General features: G+C 39.5%; 1 protein-coding gene across 3 annotated transcripts in view; it reads left to right on the top strand.

Moving 5' to 3' along the window:
• Positions 1-19806, top strand: part of NELL1 (neural EGFL like 1) — a 273232-nt gene that overhangs the window by 19284 nt on the left and 234142 nt on the right. For all 3 annotated transcript variants that reach the window (XM_031553393.1, XM_010710718.3, XM_031553394.1), the window contains exons 3-4: positions 3024-3174; positions 17704-17874. In XM_031553393.1, the coding sequence (XP_031409253.1) occupies positions 3024-3174; positions 17704-17874 (322 nt within the window). The remainder of the gene's footprint in view (positions 1-3023; positions 3175-17703; positions 17875-19806) is intronic.

Raw genomic sequence — 19806 nt, 5'->3', positions numbered from 1 at the left:
GTGAGGGGGTGTATGTATGTTCAGGGTATTTCTTCTTTCTTTTTTTTTTTGAGTGAAAATCAGCTTGTAAATAGAAAGCTCTTAAAGTGGTTTGTACTCCCAATTCATTAGTATGGTACTTCCTGCAGAAGTGATGCAAAACATTAATTGATGACATACCTGGAGATCATGTAGCCCTGCTGTGCTGTCTGTGAGGCCTTGTGTGCCTCCTTGCTGTGATCCCTCAGGAGGCATGTGACCTTTGGAACAGCCTGCACCCTGCCCTATGGATGTGAACACTTGGATCCCTGTGAGCCTTCAGAGTCTCCTCTGCTCCCAGGTCCAGTTGCAGTTTCACCTGCTGTCTCACTGCTGGGAAAACTCCTCTCTACCCCTTATTTTCCTGCCAGTAGATGTTTCTACACCTGCAGGTTTGTCTTTGGTTATGCAGCGAGAGGATGCTCCTGTGCTCTGGTACCTCCTTGGTCTGGTGATGAGCAGATTTACACCAAACAAGCAGCCCCATCCTCAGAAGTGTGTTGTTTTTTTTTTTTAAAGCTAAATAACTTCCTTGTTATTAGTTGCTTTAGAACAGGGTTGCAAAACAGCACCTGAATAATGCTTGTTATCTAGCAGTTTGGACCCATGTTTTTGGAATTTCAGGATTTTCTATCTATGGCAAATACTGCTTTTAATCAATGGAGTTAATGTGATCTGCTGTACGTGTTGCTAGTGTATTTGTGACTAAGCACTGGTCTAGAATAAAACATGATATTTCCAAGCATGTTTCTAACTGGAGTAGTCAGTTAATTGATTACTCACTGATGAATCTGACTAAGGAGCATGGTATTTGTATAAAATTTGGTGGATAAATGGGGGGATGTGGCTTTATATCTGGGACCGTCTATAATGAGAACGTGTTGGGTTTTGCATGACTTGATTGAAATTTTTGCATGTGTCCCACTGACAGCACTGTCTGTGCTTTCACTTAACAAAATTTTTGTGAGCTTCAAATAAGCAATATATGATTTCTGATGAGTGTAGCACCTTTAACAACAAAATTGTGAGAAACCAGGGTTCTTAGGCTTCAAAACAAAATAGCTGTCTTTAGCTGTCAACACTTGGAAATTTTATCTCTGAACAGTACTTGTGCTTTGGTACTCGGTACTGATGGATTTTCTGTCAGTGTAGTAGGTCAGAAACCGGCTGTGTGTTTTAAATTGGCAGTCATTAAAAGTGAAAAGTGCGTTAAGTTAGTGTAGTAGAGGATACACTTAGCAGTTGGATGTAATATTGGAGAGCTTCCTGGTATATGGGATATTTAGTGTTGTGTCTCCTGTGTCAGCTGATTCAAAGAAGACTGGTAGTATTTATGGCCAGGAATATTTGCTTGGTAAGCTTCATGAGTGTCATGATAGACATAATGAAATCTTGTAGGTAAACACAAAATCTGCTCCTGTTTTGTGCTCTATGCTTTCTTCCGTTTCCCTTTCTGTTGGCTGTGGAAACGACTTCTGTTCTTTGAAGCTGTGTTCTCTTCTGATGGAAGTGATGTTGGTCTGACAAATAGGTGCTGTAAGGTGGACCTTATGTTTATTTATCGGGTGAATTTGAACCTCTGGCAAAGATTTTTAAGCGATGAGTTGTGATTTTTTGATGTCTAATTTGCAGTACTTCTCAGAGGTGAGCTTTCCAAAGTGCAAGCGTGTTATGCGTTCTGAGCATGGAGGCTCATTTGAAGGGCTTTAAGCTGTACAGAAAAAGTTGAGACACCCAATTACAGAGCATGCTTGAATACTTCTTCCTTACAGTTTGGTTTCAGTCTGTGGCGTTCAGTCCATAGTCAACGTTCCTGAGTTTCGGGTTGTTTTCAAGCCAGCCTCTTCTCTTTCAGTTTGCAAAGCCTCAGTTAATGATGCTTTTTTTCTCCCTCCCCTGCAGTGAAATTCTGAATTGTAAATCTCATCACTCCTTTGTGTATTACAGCACTCATGCTGGGCCAGATTCTCAAGATTCAATAGAGTTATATGGTTTTCTACCAGCTGAGAATTTGTGTTGGCATTTTTGGCTTTAAATAAACCTTTTCTAAAGGGAGCTTGCTAGGCTTCTAATTGGTTGTGACACCCAGGAACTGCAAGCAGCATAGGTCTCACGAATGTGTGATAAAGGCCCAGCATGAGCAACATGACAAGGGGTGGGAAGGTGAAATGCCACGATTTCTGCATTTTGTCACTTAATCATCTTTGGGGGGTGATGATATATTGTGACTAAAAGGATGAAATAAAAATGAATGTGTTGGGAGATGGTGCATTTGAATCTTTGAAGATGAAATAGCTGAAGGTGTGCTGCTGCTTGGACATGGGCAGGATTAGTGAGACTGAAATTTCTGGATCTGCCTGGTCACACCACGGTTTTAATAAATATTGCATGAGCTGTCACGCTTTGCTTGCTTAAACTGAGAAATCCCTGAAACTATGGCATATTGCAAGCATGTCTTGTATTTATTTCTTGGGCAGAAGCACAACCGTGTAGCATTATTAGCAATAATACATCTCTGCCTTAAACAGTGCGAGGACAGATTCCCTCTGATGTACAATGGAAGGACAGTAATGAAGCTGATGGTAAAAACTGAAATTGGAGCTTGGTGATTTGTGTTGGGAGAGGCAGTGCTTGAGATTGCTCAGAATTTAGGAGCCTATTTATCTGCCTGCAGCACACCTTATTTACAGCAATTTAATCTGGTCACAGCAGACACAAATGGCTTGGCATCCCAATAAAAATTGTCAGAAAATCAGTAGCTGACCACTTGTGAACTTGGCGAAGTGACAAGTGGGCATGCTGACAAGGTGCCATTTGTTTGGGTTTTTTTCCACTGAAGAAATGCAGTGGGAGCGTGTGGTAGATGTCTCTTGAAAATGGAAAAATATCAATGGCAAAATGAAAAATGTAATCTGAATCTTTGACTTAGCATTTTTACTGGACCATTGTTCCTCTCCCTCCCGCTTCTCCCCTCCCCTTTTTTTTTTTTTAAATAAAATCCTTAGATGTAGAAAGAGAAATCCATGCAGCGCCCCATGTGAGTGAGAAGTTGGTTCAGCTGTTTCGGAATAAAAGTGAGTTCACATTTCTGGCAACCCTTCAACAGAAGGCATCGACTTCAGGAGTTATACTGTCCATCCGGGAGTTAGAGCACAGGTAAGAGAAAATTTTCTCTCTTGTAGTCGTAGTGACTGTGTGCTTGGTGGCCCATTGTGACAATGTGTTGAAATGGTAGATATAAAATCTGACATGCAAATTAAAGCCTCTTGACTTAAGTTGCAATTGCTGCTACTTGGTGTTTTTTATTTAAATAGGAGGTGTGCATTATTTATGTGTCCTGGTTCATAAAGTGACTCCTCTTAAGAAACAAGAGGATAAAAACTAATGAGGTGTAGATAAATGTATTTTGGAAATTGTAAAGCAGTTTCTGCTGTTAGTTTATCATGAGCACTTGGAGTTTGCTTTTTCAGGGAAGTTAAACTCCATCTCATGTTTTCTGCTTCACTATGTTTTAAAATATCTTAATATGCTTGCTTTTTCAAAATTCAGCAGTTAAGCTGTTCTTCAAACGTGTGCTTCCATCTGGCGTTGTTTTTTTTTTTTCTTTACTGGCATAAATACAATATATTCTTATTGTGTGCATTTCTTTTCTTGTTGTCAGTGTAGGAGGTAATGAAGAGGTCTCTTTCATTAGCTGTTACAGTAGCAAAATAGCAGTTTCTGTAAAAACAACGAAAAAAAGCACTTTTTAGTGATATAAACAGTATTGATTTCAATGATGTTTTGATGCTGTAAAGAGTGTATTGTGTCACGAAGTGTCCTGAAAACTAGAACTATTTGTAACTTAAAAAATAAGTATATATAACTCTTAGGACTTGAAGGATCTCTTCATCTGGTTTGACCTTCTGTTGTAATACAAGTAACGCCATGTTTTTTTTTGCTTTTGTTTCAAGTTCAATTTGCAATGTTTCTTTTAAGTTCCTGTTGGTATTTAATTTTGCTAATCATATGTATGGGACAGAATTACTAGGCCCATATGTTACTTTTTGTTGAGGCAGTCTACAGAGGAGATGGTAGTGACTTCTTCTGACCAAATGATCAGTGTTGGCTTTTTCCCTGTTCAGCAGCAGATATCTGAACAAGGATAACTAAGAGAAGGACTCTAATTCTTTGTTATTCATCATAATACTTTTCCATCACTTCAGCTTTCATACTAATCTCTTACTTTATTCCTGCTTTCATTTTTGGGGCTGTTCTCTCTCTAAGAGTACTTTGTTACACAAAAATCCATCTCTGTCTCTTCCTTTTTACCTCCTCTCACCCCATCTTTCCTTTTGTCATTACTTTTTATTTTCTCCAAGCTTTTCCAGGTGATGGTAGCTCTCTGAAGTCATGGTTAACAAGATCAGCTTGCCATGCTACAGGATTTTTTATATGAGAGAGAGGATGCTGAGGACAGACATTGACACAGGAACATCATCACATTTAGGGACACATGCATGTACTCAGCAATCCAAGGTCAAACCAGACAGGCGGTGATAATTATACAATGCAAGGCACGTGGGTTTTTTGATACAGCCTCTTCTGAATTTGGCTACTTAACTTCTCTATCTTGGTGGTCAGAGGGAGCAGCTGGTAGAGAGATGTACTATGCAGAAGCAATCTCGACTGAATAAAATGTACTGCTGCTGTCCTTGGCCCTGAGGTTATCTCCAGTATTCTGAGTTAATATTTGTCTGTTTAAAACAATGTGTAGTTGAAGGATTGGATGCTAGCCTTGCTTAAATCTCTGTACTTCCATCCAATAGCCAAAGTAGTTTCAGTCTGCCTAATTCTATGTAATAACCAAAACAGGCACGCCTGGTGTTGTTAGTGGCTGCTGCTACATTCTGCAGGTCAGATGGATTACTGCAATTATTCATCTTTTCCACACGTGTTGTGTATCTGTTAAAATAGATTCTGTTTCTTTTCCTAATGTCTTAAGTTGCTACTTGGACCTTGATAAGAATAATGCTTTAAAACCCTTAGGTCTGTGATGACAGAAATGAATAACGTGGATGAGAGTGGAGAAAACATAACACTGGTGCATGGCTGAAGAATACAGTAGTTAGATTATAATGAGCTAAATAGCAGAATGTTCAGCTTGATTATTCTTGTTGTTGTTGGATGTTATACCAGCTGCTCAGGTTGCTATGTCTTAGCCTGATGTGTGAACCTAAATGTGTCACAGGTCCTTGACATACCAGTAAGCCCTTGTAAATATTGTTGCTCCTAACAAGCTTTTGGTAATTAATATGGTTGTGTTCTGTCTCTTATTTCATTAAGCTATTTTCAACTTTCACATGTCTGTGAAAACACACCCTTTTATTAGATTTATTAGATTTTTATTAGATTTTATTTTAAGTTACATGCAAGTTATGTGTGTCAGCATAACTAGTTGAAAAGGCTGGTTTGCATAATGTCATGTAGTGGAGACAATCTTCGTAAGGTACAAGTGAAAATTTATGAGGTAGAAACATGTTGAATGATTGTTTATATTGCCTTTCTCTAGCATGTATTTGCTGGGGTTTATTATTCATTAATAACATGGAACTCTGAATCCAAGATATCTATGATGTCTTAGAAATATGTAGGTAAATGGAACTTAAATCTTAATAAAAAGAAACTGAATACAAAAGGTATTAAACTAACATGAATACAACATTCCCTGAAGTCAGTTGTTCGTGAATGCTGTTTTGTTATACTAAATGGATATCTCACAGCATTTAGAGATTAGTCATTAATTTTTATCATAATTTGATGTACAGGATTTATACTGCAGAGATGATAAATGAGTTTTTGTTAATATTTTATCTTGTTGAATCAACTTGATGATAAAGATTCTGTTTTCATGATTCAAATGTATTAATATACAGCTTGGAAAATTGAAAGATTGATTAACACAGATTAAGTCTAATTGAGCAGTCTGGTATGTGCAGACTATGTGCCAGTTATCTGGAATACAAAAGTGAATCTGCAGATTATATTTTTTTCTGAAGTTTAGAGGACAAAATATAATGAAGGATGGATGAACATGTAACTTGTGGATGAGGAAATGGAAAAGCTATTTTCTTTGTTGGAGAATTGTCCCTTCTATCTAGATCATTGTAGGCTGTTCACAGTCTTTGAGTCTTTCAGCTGTGAAGAAGCTTGAAAAAAGCCATCGAGATGGTTGAAAACACACCCATTATGAATCCTTGTTTCAAAAGCAGAGTTTAACACAGAGTTGTCTGTTTGTTTCTTACCTATTTTGGCCTTCTGTGATCCAGAGCCCCTTAAAATTAATTAAATGGGAGTCAGCGTTGCCTTTTTCTCTTCACTCCTTGAGTTGGATATATATAGATAGCTCCTTCCCAGTACTGGCCAAGATCAGCCTCTGGTGATATCTGCCAAGGATGTTCAGATACCCAGCTAGAGTCTGAAATATTGGTTGCCACCAAAGAAGCTGACTATGATTGCCTGATCCTGGAGGGCGCTATTTATAAACAACTCATAGCTGTAAGTCTATTTTCTCTTGATGTGAAAATCTTGCCCCCAAATTAGCCATCAACTTTTCCTACAGTGCCATAGTATTATGCCAGTGAGTGGGAAAGGAAAGCATTTATTTTCTTAGCATATAGTAAGAACATACAAAATGTAGGGTTATGTTGCTTGGAAATGATGGGTAAGACATGGTGGGTACAGATTTCTTCTACTGGCCACATCGCTGACTCACTTATATCATTTTTCTTTATTTATTGGAATGGCCACTCTTGGATTACTACTCATATTGTAGGTCTGTGTGGTCTAAGGTATCAGAGAGTGTTCAGTGCAGGGAGGAACATGAAAGGAAAAAGAGGAAACACAATCTTTATGTTGTGGGGAGGCTCACCATCCCTGGAGGTGTTCAAGAAAGGTGTAGATGTAGCCTGAGGGATATGGTTAGTGGGCAAGGCGGGGATGGGTTGACCATTGAACTCAATGATCCTAGAGGTCTTTTACAACCTTCATGATTCTATAATTCTATGATATGAGGAGGGAGCTGATGGCCAAGCTGTTGTCTTGTCAAGATGTGGGAGGTAACAACCTCGACTCAAATTTTCTCACTTTTCATCAGGTGAAATTCCCTTTGATCTTTTGAAAGTAACCTGTTGGTTATTTACTTGCTCTGTAACAAGCTACCTTCCAAAGAAAGATTTTCTTGATAACTATTGATTTTAGTTTTTGTTGACAGCAGAGAAATTAGACACAGTAATGCAGAATGAGTAAAAATGAACTAGTAAACAGAGGTACTGTTATCTAGAAATTACGTATAAGAAATAAAACCTCTTGACCTCTTGTAGATCTCATCCTATGCATTTTTCAAAGTCACTGAATCTTGAGCAGTACTTAATCTCTTTTTATTTCCCCCCTCTTGTCTTCCCAAAGAAGTTATTGTTGCACTGTTGGGGGGGGGAGAGGGGAAACACCCCCAATTGCTTTGTTGTACTATTTTTGTGCGTGTCCTGGGTCTGTCTTCTGTGCTTCGTGCTTATTAACACTAACTTTCTATCCGTGTGTTGTCATGCTTTCTGAAGAGTATTTAGAAGTGGAAGATCCCCCTCTGACAGAACTGGGAAGAGATGAAATTAACATTTCTGAGATTGTCTTACAGGAAGCACTAAAAGCTTTTTTTTAGACTTTTAAAATGCTTTTATTCCTTTAACGTTTAGCACTAACCTACATCTAGGACCTGTCCTTCAGAAACTTTGTTCATGCTGGGTAGTTGGAAGCTTGCAAGTTAATTGCACTGCTGTGGTAGGTTTATTGAGTAGAGAACTTGGCTCTTCACTCTGCAACACCAAGCTCTATTGGTAGAGATGTTAGGCTGGTAGTGAAAGATTTTTATAATCAGTGAATCAGTTTTGGATGGGGAGAGGGCACCTGGCTGGAACTCTCTAGAAAGTTGAATACTTCCCCAGGTTACACCACAAACAGCTTCTGAGACTGCTGAGGAGCAGATAGAAAGCTGTACATTCACATTTAATAATTGAAATATGTTATGGAGATACAGAGTTTGGTACTTAGCAGTTACCAAGCTAATTGAAGCAAGCACTGAAATAATCTAATGAAAAGAAGTCTGCGCAAGTGCCTTCTGGCCTTAGTTACAAACCTGGAGGATTGGATTTAGCCCATGCTATGTTTTAGATGTGTATATGTGTAGTGACTTTAAACAAAAGGCAGGAAAAACCCTGCAAATGTATCCACTATCATTTTTCTTTTAGGGTAAAGGTAATGTCTTCGTTAATATTTTTATGTAGAATTGCTAAGCTGTTTAGAGAATGTAAAGATGCAACCTTACTTCTGTCCCTCTGCATCACGTAGTGTGAAATGAGAGGCATCTAGACTCCTTTCCCCTCCTTGACCCTTTGCATCCTGCATGTCTAAAACCTTTTGGAAAACCATACAAGTGGAAATAGAGTTATGCTCTCCTGCTTGTAACTTTCTGATTCAGGTATGCAAAAGACAAAAACCAAGCAGAAATGTTACATTCCGTATATCTCCCTCTGGTTTAAATGTTGTGAAAAGGGAGTTAGTGGTCAAGGAGCAACCTTCCATCTTGTGGCTCCCTGCTGAGAAGCAGCTGTTTTATGTACGCTGGGCTGGCTTTAAAGCATTAATGTGCTGCTGATAACCAGCTGTTGAAACACACTGATTGGACCTTGCTGGCAATTGGAGCAGAATGGCTGACAGTTTGAACTCTTTAAAACTGAGTTTGGACAGTGCAAAAATGTTGTGGTCAACCAGGAGCAGAATGTGTGGGTCCCCCAGGAGTCTTCTCCAACATGCTGTGTTATTTTGTTGGCTTGTTTTATGGTTCTCAGATACAGGCGAAGTGCTGGAATGTCTCTCTTTAGGCTGAAGTCAACTTTCTGCAAACTGTCCTTTGAATTTTGGTTGCTCGTTAACACTGCAACGCTTCTGGTTAATGAGAGGCTTGGATGCTCACAGCTTTTTATTCGTATGTGGTCATTTTCTTAGTTGGACATGAGGTGATGCCTGATGTTTGTTTTTACTTAATTTGCTTAGCTTAGGGTTTAGTAAAGATGTCTGTGTGCTTTGCCCTAAGTGCTGCCCTGTGAGAAGGAAGAGGGGCACAGTGCCTGCCCTAAGGGCTCCCAGCTGAGGGAGGCTGCTGGTAACAGCAGGGAGGAGAGGAGGGCAAGGAGGAGGTGTGCAGGGCAGGCAGAGACTGAGGGCATCTGGAGAGGAGCAGGGAGCAGACGTGGTTGGGCCTTGATGGAGTGGCAAGGGAGACTTTTGCAGGATCTGGCAGAAATGCATGGGATTGGTCATAACTCAAGAAATCACTGAAAAACTGCTGGCTTGGAGAGCAAGATCAGAGGGAAAACAGGACACGGTATTTAGTTTTCAGAATATCATGCTTTGGCTCCCAGGTGGCAGGTCTCATTCTGTTAAAAGGCCGTGTTATTGTCTCTTTTTCTGTTAAAATCAGGTGTTTTATAGGCTGGATTTGGGGAGTCTGCTGAGCGGCAGTGATGAATGCAAGGGAGGGTGTGGGACTGGACAGGATTATGCTCTGCACTGGTTATAGCTGTGCTGGGAGCTCTCTGGTGGCTCCAATGGCTCCTCTTTACCCATGATGATCCCTCAGCTAATGCTGCTTCAAAGTCCTGTGGCTGGCTTCAGAAAAATTGTCAGGTCCTTTAGAAAATCCTTAGATGAAAATACTCACGGACTGCAGATGATCCACTGAAACACTGGGGAAAGTGACCCTTGTTCAAGGCACTTTTAGTGATGAGCTCTTTGAGGAGCACTTGAGTAATCCAAAGTGCGACTGTGGATTGTGTTCCTTGCAATAGATACAGCAATTGTATGAGTGCAGGATGATTCAGTTTCGGAGTGGTGGTGATATGTGAATAAATGATTCCTTTTTTTTTTTCCTCACCTTTTTTTCAGGTTATACTTCTATCAGATTAGTTCCTCAGATTGACATGGCTTGTTGCACCCAAAAGGCTGTCAAATGCAAAGGATAAGGTTGGAATGAGCATACAGCAGAATGAGACTAGCCCTTTCAGGAAAGATAGTGCTAAGTTGCATTCATCCCTTTTTGTAAGATCAGCACCTGCTTTTTGTCAAGTGATATAATCTAAATTTGTCCCATTACTTGGCTGGGTAGATTGGCTTCTTGCAGAAGCTTGGTCTGGCAGATGTCCCAGTTATTGCAGCTGTGTGCATTTTAGAGGAAGCATCTGAAAGGCTGTCATCACCTTTCTTCAAATAATGGACTCTCTTCTAGATTCCCTATGCACAGGGAGGCTGTGTGCTTTTTTTTTTTTAGACAGGTGGGTAGCATCTACAGTGAAGACATGTTTAGACATATGAAATGGAAACAGAGACACATAATAAGCTCAGCCATTACAACACATGACCATGAAAATGTACCAGCTCTGACTCAAGCTATATTAGCCAGCAGGCAGATGATGGGGTCATGTTTTTTTCCTTATATGATCAAGGAAGAAAGTAAACTTGTATTTGGATGACCTTTGCCTTGTTGCAGGTACACAAATGCATACTTTGAGCATCGTAAGTGCTTTAGAGCCTTGCAGCTTGCATGCCCAGTTGTCCCATGGAAGATTTGTAGAACAGAAGGTAAATCTTTATCATAGAAAATGTCACTTGTGTGTGATTATTGTGTACAGTCAACAAACATACAATTAGCAGAGTGGTGTGGTTAGGCTGGTATTTTACAGGTTGTGTAACTAGAAGGATTATCACAGTGAAAAGGGATAATCAAAAATAAATGAAAATACTCACCCGTGTCCTGGGCTCACAGGAAAAACTCCAAAGGGAGCAATCTTCAGAAAGTGATCCTTCCTCAGTGGCAGTCAGCCCTTAAATGGGGTCTGAGAGCTGCAGTCATGCTCCACCCCTTCTGGTCACAGCTGAATTGCCTTCACCTGTGCTCCTAGGGCTGACTCCGTGCTTGTCTCAGGTGGTCAATCAGAGGTTCAGGCCATGATTCAATGGTTCCCATACAGTTTCTAAGTTTTTCAAGGTTGGCTGATACAGGCTTAGATAGGCATTGTCCTCGGAGTCATCAGAACAGAAAAAAGAAAGGTGTTAATTGCCTAGGTTTTGTTCCTTTTACTTGAAGTGAAAGGTGTTTGAAGGAATTATGCTTGGGTAGCCAACAGCACCCTGAAATTGAACTTCTGAGCTTTTACATTGAAGATTTGAAAGAGTTTAGTATTTTAAGTTTTGGTTTGTTTTGGATTTGTTTGTATAGGAGTAGTACTTTGGAGTTGCAGATTATCAGAGAGTGAAACATTTGGGATTCAACTTTTGCATTTGCTTTTGTAGAAAGCTAATCTGATTTTTTTTTCCAGCAAGATACGTTCAGTGTTAGAGATGATCCTTCTATTCACTGTACCTTTTGTGCTACCAGATGTCAGTCTGATTTTGCTCAGAGCCTTTGATATCAGTACATAATCTCTGCAACAGCAGTAAGTCTTTAATGCCACGTAAGTGAAGATTTGCTATGTATGGTTTTGTTGTGCAGCCTCTCAATCTGTCCATCTTTAAACTAGCTGCAAAAGGTAGCTCTGTATGGTTTGTAAGTATGTTTGTGTGGCAGAGAGCTGGATCTGCACGTTTGAGTGTGTAAGAGCATTTCTTCAAAATCTGGTGCCTGACAGTGTTTCAGAACTTGGGATCTTTATCCTGTCACTTTCTCATAACTAGGGATACAAGAAAAGCACCTGTGGAAGCAGCTGAGATATTTAACTTGACAGTTGTAACTTGTTCTAGTTCTGCATCCTTACAGAACTCTGGTAACAACTGCAAGGTGTTTAGTTTGTTTTGAAGTCAGGTGCCTCTCTTGTTTCAGAGGCATCACTTTTGTTCCATGTGGCTTCATTGACTGTGGTGATGGTTATGGGTACAGACCTACTGACTCAGCTGCAGAATATAGCATAGTGTTCCCAGTGTATTCTTGCTGCCTGACTTACTTTCCATCAGGTGAGCATTGAAACACAGTCTCAGTTTCTTTTCTGCTGTTGTTCAGGCTGAACCAGTTGGCAGAACCAAAATAAGGATATGCTCAGTCAACAGTGAGGAACAGCATTAGGCTGAAAGTGTAATTATCTGTTATTTGTCACAGAATCTGTGCGGATTGAAAGTCCTGCAATCTGCATGGTAATGTACTCGGTGCCTTGGCTGTTGTTTCTGAATACATCCAGGAATGTTTCTGAAGTAGGCTTTTTTTTCCATTAACATCCTTAAATGTTCTGATATTCTGCTTGGCATGATGCTATTAAATGAAAAGTCTGTATCTGTAAACGTGTGCAAAGAGACAAAGCAGTGAAGAAGCTTTCTGAATTTCTAGTTAATAACATCCAACGGTCACAGAACTTTCCTTGAATTTGTTCTACTATTTAAAAACAAAAACAAGTGCCCTGACCAGGCTCTCAACTGTCCAGTATCTTCTGCTCAACGACCTCACTGAACAAGTCTGATTCTTACTATTGCAGTTATTTTTTTCACTAGTTGAGAGGTCTGGTGTTGTAGGGTTTCTGCTGCTTGTGCGTGGTGAACAGCGATGCCAGTCTTGTACTTTTTTGATTTTTTGTGACCTTAACCCATACAAAGTTGAGCAGATGCATGAGTGTTTTGACTAGATGGCAGCCCTAAGTTTATACAGGTTCACAGGGATGCTATCTGTGCCTGCTGCCTTGTCCTGGGACATCTGTTCAGTAGCTCTACAGACTGTAAGTGCTGATGCTGCTTGTCGAAAGAGGCTGTGGGACTTTGGCACTTGATCTGGGATCTGAAGTTGCACAGTCAAAATGGTTACTCTGCTTTATTTATGTTTGGATGTGATAAAGGGGATGATCTCTTGAATGAAGTCCAAAATGTAGTTATGCCTTAGTTCTTAGAGCTCTTATCAAAGCCCTTAATCAGGACTGTCCTTGCCAGATGGTGCCCTGTCTTCACTGTGCAATGTTTTAGTGTCTCATAATAGGTGTTAGCATCATCAAGATGAGAACAGAAAGTGCTGTACACATTGAAGATGTTCATAAGAACATTTATCCTAGAACTGTTCCAGAGGTTGTGGCTTGTGTACCTACAGTATGCTTTCAGGAACCCGAACCTTTTTCTTCCTATCTGGAAGTGAAATGAACTGTCAGATATGCAGGTAAATATTTGCTATGATGTGACAAAAATGAAAGACAAAAAAGAGTAAACATCAGTGAACTGGTCACTATCCTCTCATAACTGTACCCTTATAGGAGGTAGATATGGGTTGCAAAAGTTGTCAGAGTTGTGAAGCATCTTATGTTGATTGTGGAATATTGTAGTCCGTCTGTAAAGCACGTTCCATGACCTTAAAACGACCCAACTTCTTTGTGCATAGAAAAAAATCTGAGTTTAGAAACACTTTTTTGCTTTTCTCTCTTTTATACACTGAGATTTGAATGAGAGGGACTACTGTCATGTGTATATAAAAAAAAAAAAAATTCTGTATCTGAATAAAAGAAGTCAATGGTAGCTTATATGCTTAGCAAACATGGAAGTTCTAGCAGTGGAATAATTTCAACCAAGGTCATATAATGCTTTGTATTTATGTTCTGTGAACATTTCTTAATACATGCATTCTGAGAACTAGTCTGTCAAAATGATCTTATCTTTTTTTAAAAGAAAAAAAGCCCACTCATTGGGAAATAAATAAAAGAAGAAAGCATCACTTATTTGTCAACTTGTTAGCACAAAGTGTCTCTGACATGTGTCTTGGAAAAAGTGACGAGGAGGGCAGCAGGGGGCTAACTGTAGCAATGAGCTGACAAATGGATCTGAGACTCATTCCAGTCAGACTTCATGCAGCTGTTAGGCAGCAGCAGAACTGGTTGTAATACTCAGCAATCTCCCTTGGGCTACTGATACGGATCTCATGGCAAGACTGAAAGTTCACGCTTACTGTTGATGCATTTATTCAGGCAGTACAAGTGTGGAAGGCCGGCTCATTTTTACCAGGTGCTGTAATACTTTAAGGAACCCTGACTTGTTCTGTTCCTGTGTTTTCTCCTCCTTCTTGAAATATTGGGAAGAATGTATGAAAAGATGTGTGTTTGAGACCAGTTGATTTTCTTTCCTCTTGCATGGAAGCTTCTATTAATTTCCTCCCCTTGTTTACCTGTAAATTTACAGTAGATGAAAACTTGTGCAATGGCATGTGAACTCTAAGGTGAGTTGCTTTTGAAGAAGGTTTCCTCTAGAGTCTGGTTGGAGGAGGAAAGAAAAGATTTTTGCAAGTTGCTTTCCTGGTAGCAGATGAACTGTATTCTGGTTGAGAGAAGACAATTGCACATTCTGAGTTGTGTATGTGCTTATTTAGACGAGATCTCTGAATTGTGCATCTTGGAAGAAATTAAAAATCCATGCAGATGTGATATTTTAAACTGCTCTACTGTATTTAAATACCTGAGATATGAGCTTGGCTTAACCAGCCAGTTTCTGCTGATGGGTTTTATTGACTGTTGTTTGCTGATGTTTGAGTGTAACTGCTTCTGATTTGCACTTGTTGAAGGTGGTGAAAAATAGGTGCAGAATTTGTCTGCTGTCATCCTCTTTTCCAGTAACAGAAGAGGTAAAAATGTGCTGTGGACAGTCCTGTGGCACTTGGCAGTGCAGCAGGTATAAATATATAGTTAGCACTGTCTATTGCAGTAAGTTTTGACAAATTACTTCTGCTTTTTATAAAATAAGTCAGGGAACAGACGACCAGCTGTTTTTAGTTCAGAAGTTAACAGTTGAAGCTAAAGCTTATCAGATGGAAGCTGTGTTGCTTTGCAATTCCCTATGCTGTTCAAATAATATAGCATAGATGTAAGTGCGATATCTGACTGCCATTCCTGGAGCTGGAATATTGCCTTTTTCAATACCAAACAAAACATTGTGTAGTAAGTGATTAGTTCCATAGCTACACGGTGTTGTGAAGATTGACTGCAGGAAGCCATGTGCTTCCCACAGCAGTAGCTCGTCCTACAATCGTGTGTGGCTTAGGCTGGAAGGGGCCTTGAAAATCATTGAGCTCCAACCCCTCTGCCATGAGCAGGGCTGCCAACCTCTAGATCAGGCTTCCCAGGCCCCATACAACTTGACTTTGAGTGCTTTCAGGGATGGGCTTCTACAGTTTCTTCAGGCAACCTGTTCTGTTCTCTCACCATCCTCTGAATAAATAATTTCTTTCTGAAATCTTAATTTCCCCTCTTTTAGTTTAAAGCCTTTCCCCCTTGTCCTATCGCTATCAGATTGTGTAAGGAGTCGGTCCCTCTCCTGCTTGTAAGCTCCCTTCAAGTACTGAAAGGCTGCAATGAGATCTCCCCAGAGCCTTGTCTTCTGCAAGCTAAGCAAGTCCAACTTTCCTCAACCCTTCTTCATAGGAGAGGTACATCAGCCCTTTGATCATCTTTGTGACCCTCCTCTGGACCAATTCCAACAGCTTTACATCCTTCCTGTATGGGGGCCCCAGGCCTGGATACAGTACTGCAGATGAGGCCTTACAATGACGCTAGAGGGGGACAGTTACCTTTCTCCTTGCTGCTACCCCTCTTCTGATGCAGCCCAGGGTGCAGTTGGCCTTGCTCTCAAGTTGTACTGTGATCAACCATGTAAATAGATTTATATAAATACTTTGCGCATGAGAAAGATGCGTAACTCTTCTTTCTTTGGTATTTTTTGATATATTTTTCTTCCTCTCTGTTGCTTATCTGAACAGGAGTGAAAGTTTCTTCCTATTGAGCTTTGACAAAAGATAGCAATTACGAAACCTTTCAGTTCACTGCTACTTGCTCTAGTACTTTCCAATGTCTTCTGTATGTTGACTGTTTTTACCAAGTATTAAAATAAAATAATAAAAACTTCCTCCCCAGATTTCTTATGAGAATTAAGGTATTTAAAGGGAATGGTGATGGTAGCTAATCAAGATTCTGCTCTTCTGTTTGAGAAGCCCTGTTCCTTTGCCCTCTTCCTGATTTTTATACGTATGAAACTAGGCAGTTCCTTTACAACACCAGCCTTTCTTATTTCTTTTTCCTTTCTGTACTGTCTTTTATTCATACGTATGTCTGCTTTCATTTAATTTTAGTTTTGCCTCTATCTGCTTTGCTCTTGTTATTTGTTTCAGGTGACCTGATAATGCTTATGTTCTATGTGGAAAAATTCTTATCTATCTGAATCGCAAGGCATTGTCAGTATAAAGGAGGGATGGAGTTTGTTCTTGTCAAGCGTTGTCTTGCTGTTCCCCTTTTCTGCTGCCTCTCTTGCTGTTCTGCTGCCTCTCTGTCTCTTGTTTTATCTTACAGCCTAAAATCTGGAGAATTGAGTTATTTGGGAGGAACTTGGTTCTGAGTTGCCTCTGCTTCACTGATGATAATAATTCCTACATACACTTTGTCCATACTTGTCCACACCAGCTGATGAGGTCTGTGCACAGTCAAGCTGGGTAAAAGGCTTGAGTGAAAATGAGAATCAGTACCTACGTATTTATTCTTTTATCTTGGATTTTTTGTTTTGCTTTATGGAAGTAAACTTTATTATTGTCTGGTTGGTTAGTTGTTTTGTTCTAACACCGCAAATCAGCATCCATCTTTCAGCTGCAGTGTTAACACTGGTATTGCCCAGTTGGGAGAGCATGACATTGCAGAGGCAGACTGGCATAAGGACTAGCTATAAAACCTAACATCTGTTCTTAAATGAAGTTTTTCTACTTTAAAAAGAGGTCTGTGTCACCGTTCTATAAGCGGGCCATCATTTTATGAGAGAGAGAGAGCAACTTGATTTGATATGCTGTAAATACTCTGTGTGATCTCTGGTCCACGACGAGGTTTAATAATTTATGCTGTCAATGCGTTGCCAGTGGTAAGGACTAAATTCACCCTAGAAGATGATCTGGCTCTTCCTGTCATTGTGACGTCAATTAATAGCTTTACTTTGTTAACAAGGCAGTACTGCCCAAAGACTATTCTCTTGTGACAACTCTCTGAAGGCTTTGATTGCTTATGCCAGATGTTGAGACACGTAATCTAGCCAGGAGGCTTTGTTTCCTTGTAAAGCTGAACAGTTACAGCTGTAAAAATAAAACTGAGAAAATGAATAAAGTATAATTGCATGTAGGGGAGTCCTAAAAGTAAACAATTTTTAAACTAGATTTGCAAATAGTGAATACAAATTGAGTGATTACCTGGAGCTTCCTTATCTTAATGGCTTATTGTTTGTTCGTTAGTAATGATACACATGGTCCTTTATTTTGGCACTGCCTACGAAACCTGCATTTATAGAAAATATCTTGGTGAGTAGAATAAGGATCACTTTCTTGTTGCAGAGCCTATTCTGTGGATAACAAGAGGACTTCAGTTTCTAGAAAAATCAAATGGTTTTGAACATGAGCTGTTTCCGTGTAAATGGTATTGCTATTTTTGTAATGTGCTGAATGTGTACTACTTGTCTCTCTTTTTAGAAAATGAACGATTTATGCTGAGTAACATCCTCAGATGGTGACCTTCCGTGTAGTGTTTGCTTAAGGAATTGTGTGAGATAAGAAGAAAGTGACGGAAGCAATGAACAGACCAAAAATGAAACTGATTCTTCTTCATGTTTTAAATACAGCTATTTTGAACTGGAGAGCAGTGGCTTACGGGATGAGATTAGATATCACTACAGGTTTAATGGGAAGTCAAGAACAGAGGTGTTCCCGTACCGCCTGGCAGATGGACAGTGGCACAGGATTGCAGTGTCACTTAGTGCATCCCACCTTCTGCTCCATGTGGACTGCAACAGGTAAGAAAATACACTGTATGTTTTATTTCTTCAAAAATGCTGTCTGCTTACTGCCCAAGAATAACATTGCAAAAGGTGATTAAAGAAAGCCCTTATTTTGTTGCAGTTTGCTGTACTTTTAAAGTTAAGAAAAGGAAAACAAAGCATTAAGCTGAAACAATACATTGTTAATTATGAACTAATATGGAAGTGGTTGATGGCTGACTGGGGAGCATTAAATGCACTTGTGTAGTTTAGACACTTGCTGATGTTATGTTTGACTGCAATTGCATTTAAGTGTGATAGCTGAGTGTGCAGTCTGTTCTGTTGTGAACTGCTTCACTCGGCGTACCTGAAAACTTGAACAGGGAGATGTGTCACAGGCTTTTTAATTTCCTTTCACGTAAGCAATGTACGTTTTATTTTGATTTCCACCCACTGCTTCACTTGGGAACTTCTGAGAAATGTGAAAGCTCCTTTTTGCATGTACAGAACTGGATGCTGTTTATTTTCTGAGGAGCATTCTGTCCGTCATTTCACTTGTTTGCTGTAGAAGTTGTGAAGACTGCAGGAGGGCAGATTGTCGGGATTTCAAGGAATAAAAAAGCCACAAACCTAGAATCTCTCTGCCCCAGAATCTTGTCCGCTGGGATATGACCTTACGTGTTGAGGACTGGCCTTTGCTAACTTAGTGATTGATGGGGAAACTCAAAGTAACTCAAAACTGGGACCTTTGAAATAGTCTTTAATGGTTTGTTTTCCTCATTCCTACTTTCAGTTACTCTAGTGCTGGAATAAGTATCAAAATATCTTTTTGCCTTCAATGAGAAGATCTGTCCAGCACATGGATTTTGGAATTGTGGCACTTGAATGGACAAAGTGACAGCTGATACTTATTTCTCCAGTCCTTGTTCCATTTAGGTGGACAGAAAAAAAATTATAGGACCACTGTGGGAGTAAGGGGTCATTGAAACGTCTGGAAAAGCTTTAATATTGACTGAAGTAACTGTAAAGTACTGTTTTAGAAGAAAGTTGCAACAATGCAGCTGCTGAAAATGAATTATTGACAGTAAAAAGTTCATCTCAAGCAAGCTTGCTTATTAAATCCTTTTGTTTGGACCCTAAAAGCAATTATGTGTTTTTAAAGCAGTTTTAATTTCATTTAGGCATGAAATGATTGTCTTCATTTCAGTCTTTTGATTTACTTATTTAACTTTTATTTGTTCATCCGTTATTATTTCTTGGCTTACCACAGCGTACTTCTCTGTTTCTTGACATAATGGTTTTGGGGCAGATTACTCATCATGTCCAATGTCTTTTTTTATGAATAGCAAGTGTGTTCTTGGAAGACCTTCAATTTTTTTTTTAATTGCTGTCTGCCTTCTTGAGCACTACATGGAAGGAAGACAATACTAAAAGCCTGTCTTGTATAGAATTCTATCTGTGAACACATCTGAGAGCTGCATAGAATATGGTTGATTTTCTTTACAGTAACAGACAGTAGTAGATAAATAAAATTATGGAATAAGGTATGCTGTTATATGAGGAGATAAATGTATATAGTTGTCTCTGCTAGGTAGCCTTAAGAAGGCCTCATACATTTATGTGTCCTCTAGGCTGCTCCTAGCACAGATTTGTACCTAAATGCTATTTGATTACACATTTGTGCTTGTTTATAACAACTCCTGAATAATGTGATGGGAATAGTTTTGAAAGCTTGACTTGAGGGCAGAAAATAGTAGAAGTTTAAATTAAACAAGAGGGGGTTCCTGACTCAGCTGTGATATCTCAGCTCAGTTAATTAGAGACCTTTGTGCATGTTGGTGTTGTAGTTTGCATTATATTTTAACCTCCTGTATCTTTGGTCTCTAAGAATGAATCTGCATCTTTTTCATTTTGGCATCAGCATTTCTGGCTGACACTACAGTAAGCATCAGAAGATATGAAAATGAT

This window comes from Meleagris gallopavo, chromosome 5, assembly GCF_000146605.3.
Source record: "Meleagris gallopavo isolate NT-WF06-2002-E0010 breed Aviagen turkey brand Nicholas breeding stock chromosome 5, Turkey_5.1, whole genome shotgun sequence".
In the NCBI taxonomy this organism is placed as follows: Eukaryota; Metazoa; Chordata; class Aves; order Galliformes; family Phasianidae; genus Meleagris; species Meleagris gallopavo.
The sequence above is the reverse complement of the archived record's forward strand: the minus strand, read 5'-3'. Positions and strand labels throughout refer to the sequence as shown.